Here is a 25656-nt window from a genome sequence, read left to right as displayed (position 1 = left end):
GAGGGAGAAAAGAGTGCCTCTTACTTGTAACTGCACTTCTTTGAGATGAACTGTGCATTCAGTTCCAGGGTGATTCAGTCCAGATGCTGCTGGACTTCTTCAGCAGAGCCTAACTATAGGGCAGGGAGCGTGTTACGCAGCATGAGAAACTGGCTATTACTGTGCCCTCTACACAGGGGCTAACAAAACAGAATTGTGGATTGGATATTAGGAAATACAAATTTTCAGTGTGGATGCAAATGTGGACTTTTTGCTTTAGAAAAAGATGTAAGCAGGTCTGGAGACAGTGATGTGCTCTAGGCAAGCACCAGTGGGCACTAAGGATAATTCTGTTCAGAACTCTTTAGATACTGCCATATTGCTCAGGCTGCTCACTTGCTGTGTTTTTAGACATTCCATTTATCCTAAGAGTTAAATCTTCCCCTCAGGCAGCATCCTTTAATAGTGCTAGACTTGTGTAATCTGAGTAACAATCTCATCTCAGGGCTTCAAAAGTATGTGTTGGGGAGAGACCGAGTTTAAACCTTTGTTAAATCCGTTTGTATCTTTCATGCCACAAGAACATATGGGAGAGGTCTCTGTCAGTGGAGAGGCTCTCTTAAGTTTGATTACATTTAGTAGTTAAAATGGTATTACTCAGATAATTAAATGGGAAGCTCTTCAGATAATGATTTATTGACTCGTTTTTTAGATCTAACACGTTTTTCTCTCTCATTCCTTGAAATGTCTAGATACTGGCTGCTCTGCAGAAAGATAACCGGGAAATGGAAAAAGGAAGTCCTTCACTCAAACGTTAAAATTACAGTTGCCTCCAGTGACTCATGGGAAGAGAGATAAACTGGCAAATGTATTGAGTACCGTTTGACATGTATGAACCTGCAAATCAAAGTGTTATTTCAGAGTTTTGTTTAGTAGTAGGTTAGCCTTAAAGAGGAGAGAGGAAAAAAGAGGAGGAGGGAGGGGGGTGGGGAAAAAAGGAAGGAAATCAGGGGATAAGCCCCTCGTAAATTAAACCTGGGCTTAGCCTTAAACTTTTAGTGGAATGAGCATTTGCTGTGGACAGCGTTATGCATTCTGTACTTCTGATGAGGGCAGTGAAGCTAAACAATATTAAGAGGTGTGTTTTTTTTAAGTTTGGTGGGGTTTTTTTTCCTGTGATGTTTTAAAAGACTGGGCGTTTCAGCAGTGTTAGTTGCTTTGAAAGCTATTCCCCAGTTTCATTCTTAGGCAGGATATATTTCCCATACCTGTAACAGTAGCTGGATCTGGATTTTAAATAACTGGTGCTGGAATTTATATTTAAATGATGTGAGGACCATTTCTTTAGAAATGCTTCTTGTTTTATAGGCTGTGGGTCCCTTTTACCAAAGAAATCATGTAGACGTAGAACTACATTCCATTCTTTAGTAAAAACAGTTAAGTACAAAGTAAACTTGGAAGAGAAGTCATACTAGCAGTGCAAAACCAATTATTCTTCAGTATGCCTTGGAAATTTTTGTTTCCAATAAGAATGCATATGGAAGAAGTTCCATTAATCGGACTAGATTCCAGGCTCACCTGGGGGGTTCTAGTATTAAGCTGGCATCGTTTCCCGATTGTCTCTTTCCTTTGTTTAAAGCCGGGGTGACATACTATTAATGTATGATGCCATGTCTCCTTTTTCTGGGGCCGTGCTGTCTCAGGGTGTTCTTGCCTACCAGCTGCTTATTCCTGTGCAGTCTCTGCAGTCATGCTGATAAAACTGTGGGCTGAGCAGAGAAACTGAGAAATGGTTAAAAGCAGTTTTTCTAGTTAAACCCAGCCCTGCTCACTGGCATAACTGAGGAGGAAGGGTGTAGGGGAGCAGTTAAGCCAGTGTTGCTGCTGAAAAGGGTCTGCGGGATCTCCTGAAGCTGCTGCTGCCATGGTGGGGAAAGCATTATGTCGAGCTGATCTGTATGTAGTGACAAGTGAAAGAAGTTTACTGGGGAATCTGCCAGACAAATACCATCAGGATAAGTACAAGCTGTCATTTTCTAGCGTTTTACCCAGCCTCTAATACATGGGAGCAAGTTACAGAGGCGGCACACCGCAGTTGCATAATGTCACACTGCTTAGATACCCTCTGCATTCAGATGAATGTTGAACTGTAAGTCATGAGTGCCTCTGATTTACAAGAATATTTATTGCATAGTGTATAGTGTAAAATCTATTTTATAAATAATGACGATCATTGAAAAGGGAAACTAACTGAAGCAATATTTGTGTTAGCTGTAAGCAGGCATCACTAAATCCTCTAGCTATATGGTCAGCAGTTTCCCAATGCTCTTTTCAATCTGTTTTACGCTGATTATTTTGGCATTGTCTGAATAAAAAAAAAATGAGAATAATAGTTGCACACTGCTCAACTCAACATATAATGTAAAGGACTGCAGGACATAATGAAAATCCTGTCCTTGGGTACAAACATTTTTTCTGCGAAGGGATGGTTTGGCGGTAGTATTAAAAAGAGTGCGAGCAAGATTCCCTGGTAAGTGAGGACTCGCAGTTACTTTGGAGGATGTGTAACGCAAATGCAGCTTGCAAGTCTGATACCTCATTGGCCTCTTTTCCTGTCCACTTTGTGTACCTGGCGTAATGGATGTGTGTTTTCGCTGGCCGTCTTAATTCCTCCGTAGGACTTCTAGGTCATCACTTACTGAAAATAGACATCGAGACACTGATACGAAACGCATGTTAATTCTCCAGAATTTGTATAGCTCTCGTCCCTCAGGGACAGGTACTTGTATGCTACATTGCTTTGAAGTGCAATAGAAAGCTAGAAGGTCAGTAAGTGTTTCTTAATACTATTTTTTTCTGTGACTACAACAAATAATGCCTTTCCGTGAAGGATATGAGAGGCCTACCATCCGAAACATTTGCACTATGCTTTTAAATGATTTACTAAACAAAGCAACAACTTTTTCCTCAGTATACATTTCTAGGTGGTACTGTAACTGGCTTTGTGATTTAAGTCTTCATTGCAACTAGATTTGTATTTCCTTTTAAACCAAGTCTACAGCTGTGGCTCATTTGTCTGGTTAAAATGCATTCTTGAGCTACTAGGTATCTTTGCAGCCATCCACAGCCTGCTCTCCTTTTTCTCTTCTCATTGAGGTGTTGAATGTAACAGTGAAAATGGGCGTAGTTGTGGGGGGAAAAAAGGCCTGCTGCAGCACTTGTGCACTGTTTGTTACTTGCAAACGTAATTATTTTGTTTTGTGATTTGATCTTTCTGTTCTTAGAAGATGTATATATTTTCTAAATGATTTCTTTGTGTATATAAGGTATGTTCTTTAATGAAGAAAAGCAATGCAATAAAAAGCTTTGCACAGTTTGTTTTCAAACGAAATGCATTTGAAAAAAGAAAATCACCTGCCTAAAGATGCAATTGTTTCAACTTCTCAGTAGCTCGATTTGAAGGTAACGCCTGAATTTTGGTAAAATCAGAGATGAGTAGTAAGGGCATAGAATTACTTGCCACTGAGCTTTTTAATGTTCTTGCAGCATACCAGTTCTCTTAATTAGCTATTAAGGAAGACTTCTGTAATAAATTCGGGGATTGCAGAAAAGATTTTGACAATTTCATTGTTCAGGTGCTTGAGAGTATCTGTAACAAGATGCATGGTATTTTCTTTCATTGAGCAAGTGTCCCCATCAAGCAAACTTCCTTTTCTTCTTGGCTTTAAGGAAAAACAAAAATGCTGCAATACATCAGAAGTCTGCAACTACCACTGTACACGCAGCACATGAGAGAAACCAGAAAACTTAAATCAGGTTTGCAATTCTGTACAACCTGCACTTTATAATAAAGCTGTTTTGCAACTTCAGTCAGAAATCAATCATTAACATTATTTGATTTAGTGAAGAACTTAATTTGAATAAAAAGGTACCTTGAAACAGTTTATTTTTGAATGTTTGAAGAACTAGAATGACACATAAAGAACTGTTGATACATCCCCTGTATATCATGTTTAAATTGGTTTTATGTAGTTAGCAAATTTGTTTTGTTTAGATATGTGTATCAAACTGGAACTTTTTTCAACTGTAAATATATGGTTTTGTTAAATAAAGTCATGTAAAGTTATCTTAATCACCTGTTGTCAGTGTAATTCAGAAATTAAAAATTCAAGTACCTGTCTGTTTCTTCACGGGCTTCTTTAGCAGCTTTTGTCTGTCCAAAATCAGGACTTTGGGGACATTGAAGTACTGCAGGTGGAGGATTTTATGGTGATGCGTTCCAAGTTCACATGTTAAAATACCTGTTACGTTACATACGACATTTAGAAGATTTGATACTTACGGTGCCATGGTTTAATGCATTTCATATGCCTTTGGAGTAGGTCTGAGATAAATTTGTTAAGAAAAATAGATGTAAATACATCTTTGTGAGATATGCAGAACTTGGAAATGCTTGAATACCTTATCCTTTCTTTGTTTTCAAAGAAAGCTTGGGTTATTGCAAGTTTCACGATCACAAAATACTTTTGTGCTCAACTTACGCCTGTGTAAGAATTAAAACAATACTACTTTAACTGCAGGGGTTAAATTGGAGAATCTTCCTGTTGCTTACTTCACTGAAGAGAGGCTAAAGCACCAAATAAAAGATAGATAAAAGGGGAGAAAAGACAATAAGCCTACATGGGGAACACAAAGACTTGGCTGCCACTGTTCTAGTTTCTCCAGCAAACATGTCTCTCACCTTCCTTGTACTGAAGTATCTTACTGGTAGATTTGCTGGATTAGAACATAAAATCAGAAATGCTTTATGTAAGCCTATTCCAATTTGATACCGATAGAGCTTTTACATTGTGTGTTGTTACAGGAGTTGCACAGAATTGTTCAAAACTAGATTTACTTTTCCTTACCTGCTTTCCCAGTACTAATTCCAGTCTCTTTGAAGAGAAGTTAAATACTTCCCAGCATGCCAGCACATGAAGTTAGGAAATAAGACATTTGTCTTTACTGCTTCCTGATGGAGTGTCTTCCTATATTTATAGGAGGAAGATGAAGGAGTCTTTGATCTTCATCCTTGGGGTGCTTTGGAAGGCCAAGGTAGCAGTGGGTTGTCTCAAGAACTCGGTGCTAAGAAAAAAAGGTCCTGGAGACAGTGTGTGAAGTGTAAGCAAATGCCTTACTAGTATTTGTTTCAGTAGAAATACTTAGTGCAGGGAATATACTATCAACCTTATTTGGACCCTAATTTTTTGCCTTTTCCAGATGTCAAATAAACAGCAAGGAAAAGCATCTAAGATTTACTTTCCCTGTTTCTTATTCCTTGATCTATCTATATTTATCGCTTAATAGTGTTTGAGAAGTTAAAGTAAGTTTTATATGTTTTAAGCCAGAAGCAGCAAGAAGTGTAAGAATTTTCCTGTTGGGAGTTTGTAAGAAAGGGAGATGACTGCTGATCATCCGTAATTACTTATGAAAATAGTTTTATGGAACATGAGGAAGGTACTCAACTTGTGCAATGCCACTCTTCCAGCAGGAGTGAGCTCGTTTTTGTAACAGGGCTGAAGACGAAAGGTACTCATTTTGCTATGTTTTTTGGTTGTGGGTTTTTTGTATTTTTGTAAGATAAGTGGTTGGTGGTTACACTTGGCTCCTTTTACTATCCAGCAACAACAGACAGAGGTACGTCTTCTGGTATTTTGTGAGAAGTTTTTGAATATTAGTTGTGTAATGTCTTTTTGTGAATTGAGTGTTAGAACTACTAAAGATACAGCACCCTTCAGTGCAGAACAAGAGCCTGCGCTGTTCCACTGTGTGTGTGCGCAATAGTTCAGCAGAACTGTAAGGACCTGAGGAGAATATGACCAGATTGCTACTGCATGATTGCAGGAAGAGTAAGAAATTCCTGATCTTTCATTTCACTGTGAGAAAAGAACAAGATTTAAACCTTAAATAGTGTAAATAACCACTTTAATTATGTTTTGTCTTTTAAATATCCAGGCAATTCAGAAAACCTAGTTCAGAGATAATTTAAAGTATGAAGGTGTGAGCCATTCCTAAATATTCTTTTTGTCAGTTTATCTACTTTTTATCCCCATGTAAGCGCATTCAGTGACTTGTGTACTTTGTTTAAATGCATATGCAACAAATTAGTTTTGAACTAGACCCAGCAGCTCAAATACAGCTCAGCAGTACTGGTCCCATTCCAACCTCTGGTGGAAAACCAAAGGATGACACTCCTGCTCTGCTCTTTCAACACTGGGATGTGCCTTCTTTTCCTGCAAAATCTGAGCCTTTAATACCCAACTCGGACTATGAAAAATGGGACCAAGGGTCGCTGGTCAGTCCAAGCAAACTAGTAGTATTGCGTGTAGAAATTAACAATTAACTAGGTAGGATTGAATCAGTAACTGGGTGCAGCAGCTAGTGATGGCCTGTGAGGAGCCTACTGAAGTTGCAGTTCCTTCAATAACGAGAACATAAGATACTAGGGCTCCAACATTTTACTAGCCTAAGATGGTTTTATATTCTTGACATTCATTCTATGCCTTAAATGAAAAATGATGCTACAACAGCAGCAAGAGCTGTGGGATATGCATCAGTCTCAGTCACTGACTGCCATGAGGGAATTGGAGTTTAAAGAACGTGATATTTTGAAAGGGGAAGCTGCTTCCTGCAGCTAAAGCTCTGTGAGCAGTAGAGTCACAATCGTGTGTTTGTTGCTCCCTCCCCTTTTTCTTCAGTCTTTTTTTTTTTTCTGAAATGTGGAGCAGTGCAGAGGGAACTGAAGCGGCGATGGACTTAACACTACTTTCTACCTCTTCACACGCCATGAATGAGGGGGACAAGGCAGAGTACTGAAACTTAAGAGATTTAAGACCAAAAAAATCCAGAACTCTAGGTTTGAGTGGTAAGATTGATGCATATATAATATTTATACTATGAAAACAGTTCTCAACAAACCTTTCTTCTTGTACACCACCAAGGCAAACTTGGCAGCCAAGTCCCATTTACAGAATGGGTGAGTGATGTAGTGTTTCTGTAGCGTATTGGCTGTATGCAAGCAATGTCAGGTACTGACAGTAAGCTGCTCTCTGATGCTCAACCACATCCTGTGAGAATTGCCCCTTCCAACGTGCCCAGATGGCAGGTACTGTTAGTGTACAGACGAAGTCGATACCAAATTACAAACTCCATGCAGAGAGTGGCAGGATCAGGCTTTGAGTCAGGGTATGGCAAGTGCTCTGCTTATATGGTATTGCCATGGCTGTAAAGGACGGAATGCTAAGGTGGTTTTCTAAAAGTGCAGACTTCTGACTGAGACTTTTTTGTTTCTTTAAGGCACATGTCTACAGTTTTCATTCAAAGCGAGTTAACTACTGTAATTTCTTCACTGAATGTGTAATACTGACATGGCACTTAGACAAAGGCTTTTTCAGGAATATGTGTGTAATGTATTCCTCAAGACTTAGCAAGAAAAAGCAACATTAAAAGTTAGGTTTATGCAAAACTCCTTTGTTTGCTCATTTTCCATGTTTATTTTTTTCTTCAATTCTCCCGAGTAAGGAAGGAGGAATTGGCTTCCTTGATTTTTTTTTTCTGAATTCCCCTACAAGTAAGGATCAGGCCAGCATTAGTGATGTTTCAGTGTTTCCAACTGCTGACTTAGCAACTCTACAGTATGCACCTCTTCCTCAAAGTCCCGAAGCAGTATCTCACTTCTGAGTGACCCGCTCAGAAGTGTTTCTGCTGCAATTTCCAGTTTCTTCTCTGCAGTCTGTCTCTAGCCTGTTTTGCTTTGGTCAGCATGTCTGTCTTAAGACAGTCTTAAGGTGTCTCAGTTCAGCCTTTCTGTCTTGGTTTCCAGCTTCCACAAACTGTAGTTTTTCCCTGACCTGGCTGAGAACGCGTACTCTGCTCGCTAGCCTGTTTTTGAGCTTTAAGATTTCATCTTTGAGGGAGGCACTCTTTTTCGCTGTGCTTCTCATTCTCCATGTGCTTGATGGCCTTGGACTGTGGACGCTCTGCCTGTTCTCCCTCAGCTTTCAAGCTGGCTTCAAGATTTTGGCTTTCACGCTTCAGCTTGATGTTTTCCACACGGGCCTAGAGGAGCAGAAATAAAAGGATCACTCCATTCCTTTAATCCTTGCTTTGCCAGGGCAGAAGCACTTCCCTTTACAGTAAGTCACGACCATAACAAAGCTTCAAGGGGGGAAAAGGTGCAGGTGCAGAGGGAGGGAGGCCGGTCGCCGGGCCGTGCGGGGGCGGAACGCGCCGGCCTTCCCCGCGGCGGCTGGGCGGCGGGCGGGAGGTGGCCGCGGCGGCTGCTCGTCCCGCTCCCCGGCCTGGGTGCGCGCCGGCCGCCGGCGCCTTGCGGGCCCGGAGGGCGGCCCACTCGGCCTCGGCCCACGCCTGCCTTGCCGCCGGCTCCCGCCGCCCCGGCAGCCGCAGAGGCGCTGGGCGCACAGCCGCATCGCGCCCGCGCCCGGCTCGGCCCGCCGCCGCCCCTCGCCCTGCCGGCGCAGCTCGCACAGCCGCAGCTGCAGGCGGGTGCTGGCCGCTGCCGCTCGCCCGCCGAACTGCTCCAGCAGCGCCGCCCGCTCCCGCCGCTCCTCCTCGGGTGCCTCGTCCGCCGCCTCGTCAGTCCCCGCGGCGGGATGCGCCTCGCCCGCGGCACCGTCCCCGCCGCTCGCCGCCTCCTCCCCGGCGCTGCTGGCGCGGCCGCCGCCTCCGAGGGCTCCGGCGGCTCCAGCTCCTCCAGCTCGCAGGGCCCCGGCGGCTCCTGTTGCTCCAGCTCCCAGGGCTCGGGCTCCTCCGGCCCCGGTGGCTTCTCCTGCCCCGGCTCCTCCTGCTCCTCCAACTCTCAGAGCTCCGGCACCTCCCTCGGCGCCGGCGGCTCCTCCGGCCCCGGTTCCGTAGGCTGCCCGGCCCCGTCTAGCCCCCGGCGACTCCCCTGGCACGGCAGGGCTCAGCTCCCCCCGCCCCGCCGGCCCCGCGGACGGCTCCAGCCCCGGCCCTCCCGCCGCCGCCTCCACCTCCGCGGCCGCCCCGCTCCCCGCTTCCCCCGTTGCCCGGGCAACGGGACTCGGCTCCGCTCCGCCGGCCGGCCCGGCCCCGCCCCTCTCCCCGTGGCGCCGGCTCGGCCGCGCCCCCTGGCCCGGCACTGGCCACTCAGCGGCGGGGTTGCTCGGGGCCGCCTCCGCGATTGGCCGCGACAAGGGAAGACGGATCCCGGTCGGCCAATTCTCGCAGCCCGTCCCGTTTAATCCCCCCCGCGCCCGGGCGCTTTGGCATCATTGGCCGGGAACCCGCGGAGAGGGCCGCGCCCTCCGCGCCCATTGGTCATCCGCCGCGGTGCTCCGCCCTCCGGGCGCGCTGCCATTGGCGATGCCGGCGCGGGGGCGTGCCGGCGCGTGCGCGCGGCCGGTCGGCGGGCGGGGTAAGATGGCGGAACTGGGGAAGAAGTACTGCGTGTACTGCCTGGCCGAGGTGAGCTCTCTGCGGTTCCGCTGCACCGAGTGCGCCGACATCGAGCTCTGCCCCGACTGCTTCTCGGCGGGCGCCGAGATCGGCCCGCACCGCCGATGGCACGGCTACCAGCTCGTCGACGGCGGCCGCTTCACCCTCTGGGGCGCCGAGGCCGAGGGCGGCTGGAGCAGCCGGGAGGAGCAGCTGCTGCTGGACGCCATCGAGCAGTTCGGCTTCGGCAACTGGGTAAGGGCCGCGGGGCGGGCGGCGGGCGGCGGGGGCCGCGTCCCCCCCGACAGCCACGGGCAGCCCCCGGCGGGGCAGCGCCGGCCCTGGCCTCCTGCGGCGGCCGCTGCTCGGGACGAGGGGGCCGGTGCCGGCCTGGGCTGAGGGGAGCCCGCGGGGCTGGCAGCGGCGGGGGTCGTGCGCGGGGCTGGCCGGCGGCCCCGGCGCTGTGTCCCCGTGTCCCCGTCCCGCGCAGGCAGCAGCCTCGGGGGGCCCCGCGGGAGCTGCCGGGCAGAGCTGCCCCTCCGTGACAGCGCTGCGGGCTGCCGGGGGCTGCTGCTGGCCGCGGCCCCGGCCGGCACCTTCCCCCCGCCTGCGCACGGCGCACATCCCACACCCTCAGCGTTCGGCCTGGCCCGTCGGTAGGTCCCAGGGAACCGGCCACTTGCCCTCCGTGCCCGCGTACAGTCAGGCTCGCTTTCAAAAAGCAGCGGTGAGAAGCATCGCTGTTTGGTTCTGTAACTGTTGGTTCATTGTGTTTTGTTTCATTGAACGCAAAGGCTTTCAAAATCTCAAAGTTTGTGGTCGTGGTGGCCTGGTTTTAGTTCTTTAATAACTAGAAAAAGAGTAAATACTATCTTTATTTCTGCGTTGCTCTAAAAGTACTTCAACAATGCAGTACAAATGAGCAAAATCCAAACAGCATAGTTGTCTTGGTGCTGGCTTGGGACTTAGAAACCTTCTTGGTGATGCTCAGCTGACTGAGAGAACAACAGATGCTGAGGAATTGCTGTGTGGATCCAGTGTCCTGTGCCCAGAGGATCTGATGCAGCTTGCCTTACTGGCGTTTCTGTAAACGGCTTGCATGCCCCTATGCACTCGTAAATACTTAACCTGTACCTAAAAATGCAGATCTGATGGAAATGTGGCTAATTTCAGTATGTCTAGAGAAGTTTAGGTGTTGCGAGTCAGCTTTTGAAGGAGCAGGGAAGAAGCTGCCATGCTCTTACCTGAGTGCACGTTACGCTGGAGATGTAATGGGAATCATTTTATCGCTCCTCCTTGTTTTCATTTAGGAGGACATGGCTGCTCACGTGGGAGCATCCCGAACTCCTCAGGAGGTGATGGAACACTATGTGAGCATGTATATCCATGGCAACCTGGGAAAAGCCTGCATCCCGGACACTATTCCAAACAGAGTCACGGATCACACGTGTCCCAGTGGTGGCCCGCTTTCTCCTAGCTTGACCACACCGCTCCCGCCGCTGGACATATCAGTAGCTGAACAGCAGCAGTTGGGATACATGCCGCTTCGGGATGACTATGAGATCGAATACGATCAGGATGCGGAGACTCTGATCAGTGGCCTTTCCGTGAACTATGATGATGATGATGTGGAAATAGAGTTAAAAAGAGCTCACGTAGACATGTATGTAAGGAAGCTCAAGGAGAGGCAACGGCGGAAGAACATTGCACGAGACTATAACTTGGTGCCAGCCTTTCTGGGGAAGGATAAAAAGGACAAGGAGAAAGCTCCCAAACGAAAGATCACGAAAGAAGAGAAGGAGTTGAGGCTGAAACTGAGGCCTCTGTACCAGTTCATGTCTTGTAAGGAGTTTGAAGACTTCTTTGAGAACATGCACAAGGAGAGGATTCTTCGAGCAAAGATTCGGGAACTGCAGCGGTATCGTCGAAACGGAATCACCAAAATGGAAGAGTCGGCAGAATACGAGGCAGCCAGGCATAAACGGGAAAAGAGGAAGGAGAATAAAAACATAGCTAGTTCTAAGAGAGGGAAGGAAGATGGTAAAGAAGGTGAATTCGCTGCCATTGAAAACCTGCCTGGCTTTGAACTCTTATCGGACAGGGAAAAGGTGCTCTGCAGCTCTCTAAATTTGACTCCTGCACGTTATGTGACTGTAAAAACTATAATCATTAAAGACCATCTCCAAAAAAGACAAGGAATTCCTTCAAAGAGTCGCCTTCCCAGTTACTTAGATAAGGTACTGAAGAAAAGGATTTTAAATTTTCTAACAGAAAGTGGTTGGATATCCAGGGATGCTTCATGAAACTCGGCTGATCTGAAAAAACGCAGCAGAGGCCCATTACAGCCTCAAGGACTCAGTTATTTTTTCCTTCCCTCCCCAAAGATACAGAAATTATGTCACCTAAACAACAACAAAAAGCAAATACGTAAACCCCCACAGTGTTAGTGATCCATGGTTCAAATAGATTTTTGCTTTGGATCATGGAAAGTACTTCATTGTGAAACTTCTACATTGAATTTCACTGCTTTTGGTACATTATTAGAGCAGTTTTCTTTCATGTGAACTTACTCGAATCCAGTAGTCCTGGAGTAGTTACTTTACTCCTTACTGTTGGATAAATATCAGTGTAATCCTTGCTTTTCTTTGAAGGTGGGAGATAGTTTCCAGCAAATGAAACTTTCTCCTCCCTTTGTTTCGTGGTTTTTTTTGGTGTAATGCTGGCAGCAAAGTGAAGCTTACGAAAGTCCTGAGCTCAGGAGCAGAGTGAGTGGGGATTTTTGTGACCATTGCTAAGCTTTGGGAGCGTTCTCCTTAGTAACTACAGCCAAGATGCTGGGACAGCAGAGTGAGAGTTTCTGTCGAGAATACAGCAGGCATGAGCCATGGCAGGGAGTGGAAGGCAAGAAATGTGGTAGGTGAGATGCCTTCAGATACTTGTGCTGTGGAGAGGCTTCTTGGAGAGCTACCCTGGCACCCGGCTGATTTGGGTCTAGCTTTGACTTGAGTTTTTGCTGAAACAGAGGGCACTGGAGCTTCATTGGTAACTACTTAGCAGCAAAGCCGCAATATTACAGGGCAGCTGTGGTGCTGCTCCGGAGGAGGGGTCAGCACTACCATCAAGTGTCTGATTTGGGAAATGGGGTTTGGGAAGGTAGGCAGCCAGTGGTGGTGTGCCGGTTGGAAGCCTCACACAGCAAAATCTCTTTTGTGGGGGGAGCCTGCTCCTTCTCCAGTCTCTGTATGGGCTGAGGGGGTGTAGCTTCCTCCTATGAATTTGATTGGGAAGGACAGGGAAAGGGAGCAAGATTCTCAGAGTGATCAGAGATTGGTTTTTAAAAACAAAAATGCAAAGTGATACACGTTAGGTCAAAGTGCACAGCTAGTGTGCTTCCGAAGTATGGAGCCGTAAACCAAGCCCTTACAGGGTCCTGACTGTGTGTGCCTTGGCACAGGCCAGGCTAACCGCACTGAAGTTGGAATTCCTGACATAATAGGAGAATGGTGCATGCGGCCCGCTCCAGTGAGAGCAGCGCACCTTGAGAGGTAACTCACACCTTGAGAGGTAACTCGTCACAACTCTTTTAACGACTGCTGTCTGAACCAGCTGCTTGAGACGGGCGGCAGCTGGCGACGTAACACAGCGTGTGACAGAAATGCCAGATCCACAGTGCTCTTTTGGTAAGATCTGCTGATTAAGGGGAAGATGTTGAGGGAGGACTGGAAAAGGATTGTTATGCTCACTTCATCCTTAAATTCCCCAAGCTGGTATTCAGCCAAATGGAAAAAAAAAAAAAAAGGTGGTTGCTACGTAGCAGACGGCACCGTGTTACTTGTGCCTAAGCCTCTCTGCTGGTCGCGTCCAGAGCAGGAAGCCGTGAGCGGAGGCCAGTTGGGCAGGTCTGGAGTGCAGGTGTGCCAAAACACGGAACGTGACTGGCTTCAGAACAAGTGCAAGCACTGAAAATGTCATCTTGGTTTGATGCTTTGGGCTGTAGTCAGTGAGGATACCACAACATCTTAAAACAGTATTTGATTCTGCAACTTGGCAGAGGTATACTGAGCAGAACTGGGTTTTAGTTCATACATCCAGCATTACCAAAATAGTGTTAGCAGTGAGTTTAGAATAAAAGGGGTACAATTACAAAGCCAGCATTTCTGAGGAAGAAAAGAACCAAAACTCTAGTGCCTTTTTCTTTTGAGCTTGTGATGTTATGCCCCTTCAGAAAAGGTAAGGGCTATGTCCTCTTGGATGTAATACTTTGTTGGGCTTACCTGTAAGTGGCTTGTTGTGGAATACTTGAGACAAAACTGTCTCTCCTTGGCAGCAGTGGAACTAACTGCGATGTGCTGAGTAGCTTTAAGACCCACTTCCACCCTGTCTGCACGTACAAAGAGCACACAAGTTCATAAGGTATAAACCCTTGGTTATTTTCTCTGTCCTCCTGTGGAAAGGAAGCTTGGCCTTTCTTTCTAGTATTCTAGTTATGCAATTTGGTTCTTCCTGTAACTTGTTACCTAACTGCCATAACATACCATTGCTGATAGTGTTCAGGAGCCTCAGCTCTGCACGTAGCTGGGAGTTTAAAAGAACTAGGGTTTCTTTGTGTTGAGTTTTTTTTTCCCCCTCAAATCTGTGATTTTTTTTTTTAATATTTCTATGCTATTTTGGCACATCTAACTGAAGCAATAGTCTAAAGCCCATCTGAACAATAACTTAAAATCATCTAGGCACCAGTGAGTCATTTAAAAGTTGAAGTGAATTCTGCATTTACACTTTGTAGTTTCTTAATTCCTCAGTCCCTCCAAAATGTTTCTTTGGTGCTAGACGTAACTTATTGAACATCAAAATGAATGTAAAATAAAGTATTTTTAATGTATGAAATATGGATATCAATATTTATTTTATACTTGCAAGCAAATTCAAGGTGGTAAATGTTTGCTTTAGCAAATACTAGACCCTTGGAAAGGGCTTCCCTAGAAGCAGTGTCTCATTGTCAGCTATGCTTTTAATTTTAAAGGTGACTTGCACTAGAGGATGCTGCTGTTCGTATTTTAATGTGGAACTGATTTAGTCTAAGCATTCCTTCATTATGAGCTGCTGTTTTTTTGTTTGTTTGTTAAGTTGAGATGCAGTTATGTTAATCCAGCAACTTACTAGAGCTGTGCTGCTTCTCTTCTGTAGTGAAGGGGCTGATAAAAAACATAGGAAATGTATCTTGTGTTGATCTGGAAGTGCTTCCTGTACTGTACAAATAACCTAGCCTTCATGTTGCTAATGAAAAGGTGTTTTATATGCTTAACGCTCTTTACTTTTCTAATTAAAGATATTGCTAATTATAGCATCTGTCCTAACAGCATTGACGTACGCCTATGAAAAAGTGACACTCCATAAGCTGTTCAAAATACTGATCTTCTGCTACTGATAAGAGGCAGCAATAAGTCTGTTTTAATGCTGTATGTTTACTTCAATCAGTCCAGTTCCAGTGATGTTTTCCAGTAGTATTTGCTCATTAGGTAACAAGGGAGCATTAATCTCCGTTCTCTGTGTACTACCTAGTGCAGAAGGGTTTGTTAACAGAGTCTGGATACAAACCCTCCTGCCCCATGTTCTGTTGCAGTCCCAGCAAGCATTAAGAACAGCGTTAGTAGGTTTGCACCAGTCTTTGACCATAAACTGCCTTGCAAATCACACAAACTAAGCACTCTGCCGTTACTGTCCTGTGCAGCGGCTGCATCGAATTTCTTTGCAACTGTAATGGACTTCTTTAGCCTTCTGGTTTACTCTCTTCTCGCAAAATGTTTTTGCATGTGCCCCAGTTGCCCTTAAGTGATGACACATTAAATACTGTGAAGGAAGGTACCTGGGGAGCATGTTCAGCTCATCAGATTCTTCCTTAAAGGGAATGTTGCACTCATTTGAATAGTGTCCTGGTGTAGCTGTGCCAGACACACAAATGCCTGTGCTGAAACCATGTAAAACCTAACTGATGTTGTGCACACATCATTTTACTAGGTTTTTGCATTGTATATTGGTAAATAAACTTGTATTAAAGTTTCTTTCCATTATTGATTTAATGGCAACCTAACTTGTGTAATGAGGAAAGCGGCTCCAGTCTTTGAAGTAACACATGGAGATGCATTTTAGCTAAAGAAGAGAAACAAAAATGAATGAAGAATGCCTTCTCTGAAGGCAGAGAAATGGTCTTCATGAAACGACTAAAGCAGAGGTAGTGGTGGTAGCTTTGTTGGCTGCTCTTATGCTTACATTTCAGAACCACCTCCCGCTTTGATTTCTTCAGTGCTTCTTACGGTTGTATGGCAGAACACACAGGTGCTCTCAGTAAAGAATGAAGCTCTCGGTGCTGAAAGCCTCTCTGACAGGGCAGGCCAACAAAAAGGAACCACTTAAATGAGATAGTTACCAGCTTTAAAGGTAGTAGTTTGAGTCTTGAGCTAAACATTTAACAGTAACGGGTTAAAAACACCCTGAATGAAGTTACCTAGTGGAAAAAAAGACAGTTTGTGTGAGGTGCTGGGAAGCTCATTAAAAAATTCTTTAATCTGCTAGGGAGGAAGCTGTCCCTTTGTTTTAATCCCTATGGGAAAAACTTCTATATGAATGAAGTCGTTACTAGATTTAGTTTTAAGGCCAGATGGGTTGGAAGAGGGTAGAATAACATGTGACAGTTCTTAGAAGGTAGATAAATTGACGCTAGTCCCTTTATGGCATATCAGTGGAGCATGGGTTCCAGTCATGGAACGGTTTGGGTTGGCAGGCACCTTCAAGATCACCCAGTTCCAACCCCCCTGCCACGGGCAGGGACACCTTCCGCTAGACCAGGTTGCTCCAAGCCCCATCCAGCCTGGCCTTGAACATCGCCAGGGATGGGGCATCCACAGCTGCTCTGGGCAACCTGTGCCAGTGCCTCGCAACCCCTCTGAGTCCCCTCTTCTTTGCTGGACTCTGTCCAGTATGTCCATGTCTCTGTGTTGTAACGTAACGTGCCCAGAAATCAAAAAGTGCACTTCTTCAATCCTACTTCACACAGCTACAGCATGCTCTAACCCAGATGGAAAGAAGTTACTTCCAAATTCACTTAAGTATATGGAAACCTCTTCCCCACTAGCACCCCCTGCCCCGCTGTAGTTCTACATTCAATCTTTGCATTTTGATCCCTGTACATGATTAGTTTAGAAAAATTAACACTGTATTTGTCTTCTCACATGCACCAAAAATTACTCTCCCTCCCTGGCCTAGTCAAAGCATTGATTTTCTTTCTGAGTTGAGAAGAAAGAATGAATCCTTAAACATGACTAACCCTTGAACAGCAGTATGCACTTAGGTTGTTCCTAGGTAACTGGTTCCCATGAGGCAAACCAGCACTGGGAAAAAGGTCTCAAAGAGCAAGTCATCACTTCTCACCGTGAGTAGGTCTGGTGTTCAGTAAGCTGTTTGAAAATCTGCATCTGAACCAAGAAAAATAATCGATACTTGACCTTAAGGTAAGAACTTAATCCAAGACAACCAGAAACAAGGGTGAAAAATTCAGCAGTACTTACTGTTTATCAGGCCCTAGTAACATGCCAAGTTTGAAATTTCTGTCCTGTGTGTTAAATGTATGGGCTTTGAGGATACAAGAGGACAGATGCTTTGTCGGTGGTGTAATTTGCCAAGTTCCACCACTGCTATCCATGTGACCAGACAAACATAGGACAAAGCACTCAGTTAATCACGTATTGTATTTTAGCCTGATTCTGCAGGACTGGGAGCAGCAGGTGGAGTTAGATACGGCAAGGGCTGCACATGGGAGAAGTTCTGTTGCAACCTAAGATCCAAGCTGAGTAAATGCAAGAAATTAAAATGAAACTAAGTTCACATTTTTGTTTGAGCCACTTACATGCAATTATTTATGTAATTCTAAAAGACAGTATATACCAAACTCTCAGCTGCTCGCTTCTTTGGGTATTCTGACTTTCAACAGGGTTGTAACTACAGTTTGCATAACAAACTGATTGTAAAGTTTGGAAGTTACAAGACTATCAAAATTGATTAAACCAATTTATACAATATTAAATTAAAAATCCAGAGATAGGATAAATTCTATTGGTACTTCAATGCCATACAAGTATTAGATGGTTTTCTTGAGTCAACATTAGTACAGACAAAAAGGGTTGAATAATGACAAAGTATGTCTAGCCTACATTTCCTTTTATTTACAGGTCAGAATTCACAAAGGTTTCAATTTCAGTTGTTGAGAGAAGTTATTTTTTAATAGACTAAAAAGGGCATTTATCACGTCAGTGTTTAAAAGCTGATGGATGCTTGCAGAAAATGGGTTATTTGTACTATTTCAGCCACTTCTGCCATGTTAGATTCTACAGAATAAAAGGAAGTGTGTAAACCACCATTTGAATTTGCAGTCTACACACAGTGATAAGCGTGAGATTGCAAAATTCTTGTGAGTCTTTCATTCCGTTCCATTTAATGCACCTTCGGTAGCAATAGTTGTAAAAAATGTTACCTAATCTAAACCATCACAGAGCTTAATGGCTCTTGTATTTCACACTTAAGAAGAGAGCTTACAGAACAGTGATGTTGGAGGCCACTAACCAGGAGAGTTTCATGGGCTGCTTCATTTTCACTGGGAGACCTCAACCAATTCATTTAAACCTCTGAGAGGGCAGAGGAATGAGGAAAGCATGGTGTAAGAGAAAAACCATCCAGCTGTTTAATAGTTGTATGGCATTTTAAATTCTCAAATTAAGCAGCTAAGCGTCTTTCACAACACCCACCAAGGCAGGCCGTAGTGTACGCCCATGCAGCTTATAGCCAATCTTGGATACTAATGCAATAGTGCCAGGCTCCTTCCCTTCCATGGGAGCATGGAACAGTGCTTCATGTTCGTAGGGATCGAATTTGGCTCCGACAGGATTCAGTCTGAGCAGGCCGTGTTTTTTAAACACTTTTTGAATCTGTACTTCTGTCATGACAAGACCTTCATATAAGCTCTTCAAGTGAGGATTTTCATCCTTAATTTCTTCTTTTGGAACACTTTCTGTTGCCTTCTCCAAAATGTCTGCAACTTCTAGTAAGTCCTTACAGAAGCTCTGAATCCCTAAAAAGAAATAAAATAGAAGGGAATGGGATTAGTCCACTGAGGGGAACAAGCATTAAACCCCCCCCCCCCCAAAAAACAAAATCCCCACAACCCCAAACCCTACAGCAATAATCTGTACTCTTTAAATTTTTTACGAGAGATGTGATACTATAAAAATTTGGGGTAAAATGTCCTTCCCAATTTCACTTGATGATACAGAACTATTACAGGTATCTTGAAATCCACACCACCTCCTCTAGTTCTATGGAAAAAACGTATTACAACTTAATACTTACAAGAGCTAGAGCTATGCTGATGACTTGACATTAACAGCCAAAATTCTAACCGAAGTTACCAAAATCTTCAGCTGCCTTAATGTAGTTTCCTCATGTCTTTCTCATCCTGGGATTCACCTACAGTTCAAAGTACTGTGTTGTCCTATTCCTACCCTTTAGTTTGATGTGCAAAAGTATTTGCAGGAAAAAAAAGCATGAAGTCAGACTGATGAGGAGTCCAAGAGATGAACAGGGATTCTTCCCTGAATCAAAAGAACTCACATCTCTCCTTCCCACTACAAACCACTTTTATAGAGTCAGAAGCTGTGCCTTGTAAAGACTGAGCGATGCTTTAACAATAGTCCGTGTCCTGAAGCTGGTTCTCTGGCTCACACTAGAAGAACTTGGACTAATCTCACTTAAGACAAAACTATCTCTAGAAATCATGAAAAAACAAAACCATTCAGTAGAACAACACACTTCTATAGAGGTAAGCCAATGACAAACTGCACTGCATTTTGGTAGCCTTGTTCTTTCCTTTTTTAGCCACAGACTGCTTTTTAATTCTAGCTCACATTTCAGATGGTTTTTTCCTTACCAAAAAGCAGCATGAGCATTATCAGAGGACAAGTCTTCAATTTAAACAAACAAAAAACCCTGAACTACAGAAGCATGTTGCAGGATCTATAGGGATCAGCTACTTCTTAGGAAAGCGTCACTTCAACAACTGCACAACTACATAAAGACTTAAGCTCTTACAGAACAGTAACTAATACTGTCCAAGTAGTTCTAAAAATATGAGCAAATGAATTGAGGTTTTGAATTAAAACTGTGGTTAAGGCCAAAGTGTCCCAAACATAGATTAACCAATTGTTTAGTGATCTGGATCAAACCAAATAACCAAACTCTTCAGGAGGTGATTTGTTTTGGTTTGGGGTTGGTGAGGGGTTTTTTGCATAATTTGTCTCTGCAGATGTCTGTGACTGCATCTCTGTGAATTTATGCAAGTCTCAGAAATTATCTTCTCTTCCTCCAACAGAAAAAGCAGTCATACACAAACGATAAAACTTACAATCATGAAGATTATCTGTAACTTAGTTTTCACAAGAAATTTTATTTTAATATTTATTTCTGTTGTATCATTTCTGAGCTCAGACACGACTCAAGAGTCCTTCTGCACTAAATAGCACATCAGTGAAATGATACTTACGAAAAATCAACTTCAGGATGAAGCATTCAAACATCCATGAAAATGGTACATGATTATGTAACTAAGAAATGCTTTTTCTTACAGTACACGTTAACTGAAGGCCCTGTATTCAGAAATTAAAACTTCTGTACTCAGAATTAAACTGTACAGCTGTGTATAGTGTGTGGCAAAAAAGACCAACTCATTTTTCAAGACAGTGACAGTTAAACACCAAGATGATACAGCACCGTTCTGTATTTGCATACAATTTCTGTTTTACAGATGTTTGAACTGTCAAAAAGCTCAATCAGATGTCAGTGGCCTGGCTCTTCAAGAAAGATGTTTCTAGCACTCCTCATAGCCAGTGATTATATTTTTGTATTATATTATATAATCCTACCACTGAAAAGAATCCACCCATCTTAAGGTATTACTTCTATTTGAATGCTTCAACAGAACAGAAAAGTTACTCAAATATAAAAGGCTAAATAAAAAAACTCAAGCAAAGAAGAACCAAACGTAAAACAAACGCCAAGACAAAACCAAACCAGAAGGAAAGCTAGTATTGCATGCTCTTGGTTCAGTTTTTTGCAGTCAGTTCTGAGACCTTCAGGCTGCAATCCTTACTGGAAAACCTACTAGTGCAGCACACATAGGAAATCACATACCAAATTTAAAAGACCATTTCAAGTTGTTGACTTTAGCAGTTTTAAGTCTTGCCCTTGTTTAGCAAGATGATTACAATCCTGATGCAAGTGTGGAACCATTCAAACCTCTATGCCTCACATATAATTTTTAACCAAGCAGTCAGAATCACTGGCAAGTACAACTTGTCAAGCTTTGAATTTCCTGGGTCTTATGAATACGCACAAAAGGAGCCTTCACTGACCATATAACTTTGCCTCTTCTACCAGTTTCTGGCTTCTTTGCCTCACGTTTTCTGCATCTGCCAAGGCACGCTTGTACTTGTCCTAAAGAAGAAAAAACAGTAACAGAAGAGATTTAATTCCCAGCAGTTGGGTAGTTGACAATAATTCAAAACAGCATATTCAGTATAAAAGAGTATTTTAAACAGTTACATAGCATAAACCTACCATCTAAAGAGTAATCTGAAGACAACATGCCAATTACCACAGCATCCTTCCTACAGAGGCAGATGTTTGCTTCACTTTAGTGCAAACAGAAGTGAGGGAAAGGAAATAAGATGGGTTTCCAGACTCTCAGTATTTGTCAACAGTTCAGCTGGAATAAATTTTTAACTCTACTCAAGTTTTACAAACCAAAGACTTCTGCTCTTTCTGATGTGTGTTCACAGAAAGCCTTCCTTAGTCATAAGGTATTTTGACACTACGGCAAAAGAGATTCAAGTCAGCCACGTCTTTCAAACCATCTCTTCCCTCTCCATACATACCACAGACCATCCTCCACTTTTTTCAAACTTTACAAACTATGAAGTCTAACTCATCTGTTGATCAGGTTAAGTTTTGGTCTATTCCTAGCAATACGGCCATCTAGCAGGAGATGTACTAAGAATGAAATTCAATAAACTTAGGCACTTCAAGTTGAGTGCTTCACCACCTAAGCCAGAACTCCATGTTGGACTTCCACTCTGAATATGCTTGACCTTCACATGCTAACGAATAATCTCAAAACAGAATAAAAATAGTCAACAAGTTGACTGAAGAGCCACATTAGGTAGCCAGCAGCAAGTGCTGTCAGCTGGGATGTTAAATGGCATCTCAGCTTTGTCCTTCAGTGCTTTGGGAAGGGCAACAGAAATGAAATTAAATCCTCTTATGATCCATAGGTGCTGTTTCTATAGAAGGTTCTGAGCTACCTGTCAAAGTCTCAAATGGTCAACAGTGACATTTTATATAAAGCACTCATCCAGAAAAGCAACACCTTTATTTAATCCATGCCTCGCACCTTAAAGGGCATCCTTCACCCTCTGCTGCATTTGCATGGGAGAGAATCCAAAATACATTAGGGCAACAGAGGGAACGTGATGCCTGAGCTGTGTGTTTGAAGGGCTTTCCAACAAAGAAGGTTTGAAACTTTCACTTCCTAAATAATATGTAACAAGTACACTACTACATAAAAGCAAAGAATCATTAACCTCCACCTTTGAAAAGTCAGCACTTGTTTTCAGAAAGCCTGCTCTTGGCATATGCAAATACACACATGGAAGACACACTCAAACCCTTGCATGAGCTTCAAAAAGTTACCTCTCAAATTATCTCTCCACTGAGCAAAACCTAACTGAAGTCAGCCACACTCAGTAACAAATTTTCCAGCTAGAGAAGGTCCAATTCCATCCAAAAATTGGAAAGAAACTATCCAAAATTTTAATTTTGGACCAGACATTCATCTCAGGTCTTGCAGTACATCTACTCTTAAGTTTAAAGAAATCACACAACTGTATCCAGATTGTGCACTGAAAACCCATAATGAATACTCTTAGGTTTACAGTTTGTAAGGCATGCAACCTGATAACAAAGAGACACTCACAGTAACTTCTTTCAGTTGTTGTTCTAGTTTGGCCTTTTCTTCAGTTAACATTTTTTCAGCAGAGCTGGGTTCAACCTTCTGCTCATTTTGGCTCTGACTCTGGTCCTCTTCCAAGTTCTGACCTGTATTTTTCTGTTGTGTTGCTACACAAAGCAGTCGTGGAGAAGTCCTGAGACAAAAACGTGGACAATATTACTGAGTTGCTTACTTTGTAAGATATTAGCATTAGATATTAGCATTCTGACACGTCAATATCTACAAAATTCTCACATTAAACCAAAAATTAATACAACAATTCTAAGTCTGTGAAAACTGTTTGCAGAACCTTGCATCAGAAGTAACTGAACTTAGACCGTCTACACTGTTAGAGAAAATAACTTTGCTGTGAGGTAACAACAACCGCTGGGCAACAGCGTCCGTTATATTCAGTGCAAGTGTCCATTATGTTCAGTTTATAAAGCTGCAGCACTTTTAAGGGGAATATGAGCTCGTTTTCAGCCCAATACTCAGGAAACAAATCCAGTTTATGTGATGCAATCACCTGCAACAAACACACCACCGAGAACAGCGGGTTGCTGCCGATTGCTGGGGAACAACAGAAAAACACTTTCAGTGCCACTGCTCTATCACAAAAATATCAAGAACGGGCCAGCCTCCACGAAAAGGCCTATCTATCCCTTCCTAACATTTCTTAGGCTGAACTAGCTAAGCTACCCAAGTAAACGGCTTCACGGAAGAGGCGGGTGGATCAGTGCCGCAATGACAACAGGCCGCAGGTCCCTGCATGCCACAGCAAGACGTCGGGCCTGCAGGCTCTCGGGCTCCAGACGGGGCCAGGAGGGCCCCGCGATGCCCGGAGGGGCCGCTCTCCCGGGAGGGGGTAAAGGAAGCCAGCAAAGGGCGGCGGGGGCCGGCACCTGCGCGTCCCGGCCGTAGCACTGCGCTCCCCGGCGCAGAGCCGGAGGGCCGGGGCGCGGGGGCTGAAGCTCCCAGCGCGCTGCGCTCTGCTCTCCTCCCGGCCCGGCCGGGCGATGGCGAGGCAGCCCCGGACGCCCACCCATCCCGACGTGCCCGACGCAGGCCAGGGGGCGCGGCGCGTCCCTCACCTCAGGGAGAAGCCCAACAGCGGGTACCGCGGGCGCAGCGCACCTCGCACGCACTGGGCCACCGCCGCCGCCATAGCGCCCTCCTGCCCACCCACCGCCTCAACCCGCCCCGCCGCGCCACCGAGAGGCCGCCGCCAATCAGCGAGCGGGCAGGCTGAGAGTGACGCGGCCCAGAACCAAGCCGCGGCGCGGATGCACGCTCGGGCCGAGCAGGCGCGGCGGGAGGTGGGGACAGTAGCTCTTCCGGGGCGCTGCGGGGAGCCCCGCTGGGGGGCGCTCTCCACGCCCCGCCTCGTGCCGGAAAGTGACACGCGGGGGGGGGGCGTGGCCGCAGGCGCGGCGGGCGGGCGGACGGGGCCGGCGCCATTTTGTCGTGTGGAGGAGGTTGGGGACGGGTCGCCATCGTCTTGAGCGTGGGTCCGGCCGGGTGGTTGCCGCCTCTCCGCAGGGTGTTAAAGCATAATGTCGGGGACGTAGAGCCTGCAGGAGTTAGCAGGGCACTGGCTGAGGGCAGGTGCCAGTATTTTCCTGTCAGAACGTGTCAGTGCAACTTGGAGGCAGTTTGGTGGCTGCCGGTCGTCCAGGCAAATAATCCATCCACATCTCTATTGTGACTGAAAAAGTTTGAAAATCGCAGCTCGTTGTGTTTCTAACTGCTGAATAACCCGGTTACTACTGACCACTGTCAGAAATACATCGTAGCATCCATCAATAGTTTTGTCTGCAAACCTCGGTGCACCAAGATTTTCATCACCTGTCTATACACGCTCCCTACAACTGTATATGTGCTTGTGATCTAAAATGTTGAGCTTTCATTAAAAGGGATAATGTTGCTAATTCACTGCCTCCAAATTTGGCCACCTGCATGTGCAACCTGTTTGTGCAAGTGTCATAACTGGGGGTTGTGGAAACCCTGCTTGGTGATACTGGGATGACTTCTTTGGCAGTGTTGTCAATTAGTTTGTCATAATCTTGTTAAAAAGGAAAAAAGAATGCCTCCAAGGTCATGCATTTATCATACAGTGAGTGCTAGATTATTCACAGATGCCTGAACACCAGCTGTCGACCTGGTTTTTGCATGCATTTGTACACTTTCCAAACAAAATCTGAAGGATAGATAAGATGCAGATTCCATAATCCAAATTCAGAAAATGTTATATTCAAGTGCATCATTAAAGTATTACTGAAAAAGAAGCTTCAGAAGACCTTTCTGGCTTGCCACATGAGAATCCTGCAGAAGTTAGGATCTTGCTAAGTTCGATCAAACTTTGTCAGAGTGCACTCTTATTTGGCAGGTTTGCTGTCTTATGACTTACTGCTTCATGGCCTCTGCAGAAAGCAGGATAAATGGTGTAACAAGGTTGGTGGCCTCATACTGTGACAACTGTTAGATCCCAAGGATTCTTGCTGTCTCTTACAGTTACATGGGCGTGGATTTCTCTTCCTGTGAGATTTGGAAGAGCTAAAGCATACCAAGAAACACTCTTTGGTAACAACAGACAAGAGCTCTAAGAAAAGAACCACATGTTTTTGCAGTCTGTGGTTTTTATGTTTTGGTGATCGCTGTTTTGTCATGTGACGATAGTACAGTCCAACAGCTTGCCTGTGCAGAACACAGCAAAGCAAAAGGGTCTATGCCATGTGCTGTCCATACACAGCGTGGCTGTAGTGTTGGCAGTATCTGCTTTCTGGAAGGTAGATAAGCCACAAATTCCAACCTTTGTCATCAGAAATACTGAAAGAAGTAGTTGAGGCAATCTGTTGAAGATGCTGATAATGCTGAGGAAGGATCAGAGAGAACAAGGAGAAAAATAGAAACAGCTATTAAGGGTGATAGCCACAGAAAGTCACAAAGAAATGAGACTGAGAAGGTATGTGGATGTTTGGGTCCATTGTTTTTAAAATGTTTGCTGGAAAGATTATTGGTTCCTTACAAAACCTAGACAAGCAGTCTACCTGTCTCATCTTTCTTTTCAGTTGTTTTTCTCTGACACTCAGTATGTAGCTTCCTATTTCAGCCTTTCTTCATTCTCTTCTGCCTGCCAT

At 44.7% G+C, this 25656-nt stretch overlaps 4 protein-coding genes across 8 annotated transcripts in view; 2 read left to right on the top strand and 2 right to left on the bottom strand.

Annotated features, from left to right (window-relative positions):
* Window positions 1–4169, top strand: part of TBC1D14 (TBC1 domain family member 14) — a 70614-nt gene extending 66445 nt beyond the window's left edge. For all 5 annotated transcript variants that reach the window (XM_055714216.1, XM_055714210.1, XM_027814287.2 and 2 more), the window contains one exon: window positions 732–4169. In XM_055714216.1, coding sequence (XP_055570191.1) covers window positions 732–797 — 66 coding nt within the window. In that variant the 3' untranslated portion in view covers window positions 798–4169. The remainder of the gene's footprint in view (window positions 1–731) is intronic.
* Window positions 4170–6262: 2093 nt separating this feature from the next.
* CCDC96 (coiled-coil domain containing 96) lies at window positions 6263–9312 on the bottom strand. Its single transcript, XM_055700777.1, is given in 7 exon segments — window positions 6263–7608; window positions 7610–7711; window positions 7714–7793; window positions 7796–7943; window positions 7945–8076; window positions 8217–9170; window positions 9214–9312. Coding segments are annotated over 7 exon segments (1602 nt in total). The 3' UTR covers window positions 6263–7521.
* A 67-nt stretch (window positions 9313–9379) lies between these two features.
* TADA2B (transcriptional adaptor 2B) lies at window positions 9380–15491 on the top strand. Its single transcript, XM_055714408.1, has 2 exons — window positions 9380–9687; window positions 10743–15491. The coding sequence occupies exons 1-2, from the start codon at window positions 9418–9420 to the stop codon at window positions 11733–11735; spliced, it is 1263 nt and encodes a 420-aa protein (XP_055570383.1). The 5' UTR covers window positions 9380–9417; the 3' UTR covers window positions 11736–15491.
* Window positions 15492–17156: 1665 nt separating this feature from the next.
* On the bottom strand, window positions 17157–23754 carry GRPEL1 (GrpE like 1, mitochondrial). The gene is made up of 4 exons (XM_055714420.1): window positions 23611–23754; window positions 22505–22673; window positions 20886–20967; window positions 17157–18550 (listed from the first exon to the last, which is right to left on the bottom strand). Exons 1-4 carry the CDS (start codon window positions 23682–23684, stop codon window positions 18204–18206), a joined length of 672 nt encoding a protein of 223 aa, XP_055570395.1. The 5' UTR covers window positions 23685–23754; the 3' UTR covers window positions 17157–18203.
* Window positions 23755–25656: the final 1902 nt, after the last annotated feature.

Source organism: Falco cherrug, chromosome 1 (assembly GCF_023634085.1).
Source record: "Falco cherrug isolate bFalChe1 chromosome 1, bFalChe1.pri, whole genome shotgun sequence".
NCBI lineage: Eukaryota > Metazoa > Chordata > Aves > Falconiformes > Falconidae > Falco > Falco cherrug.
This window is presented reverse-complemented; position numbering and strand designations above follow the sequence as displayed.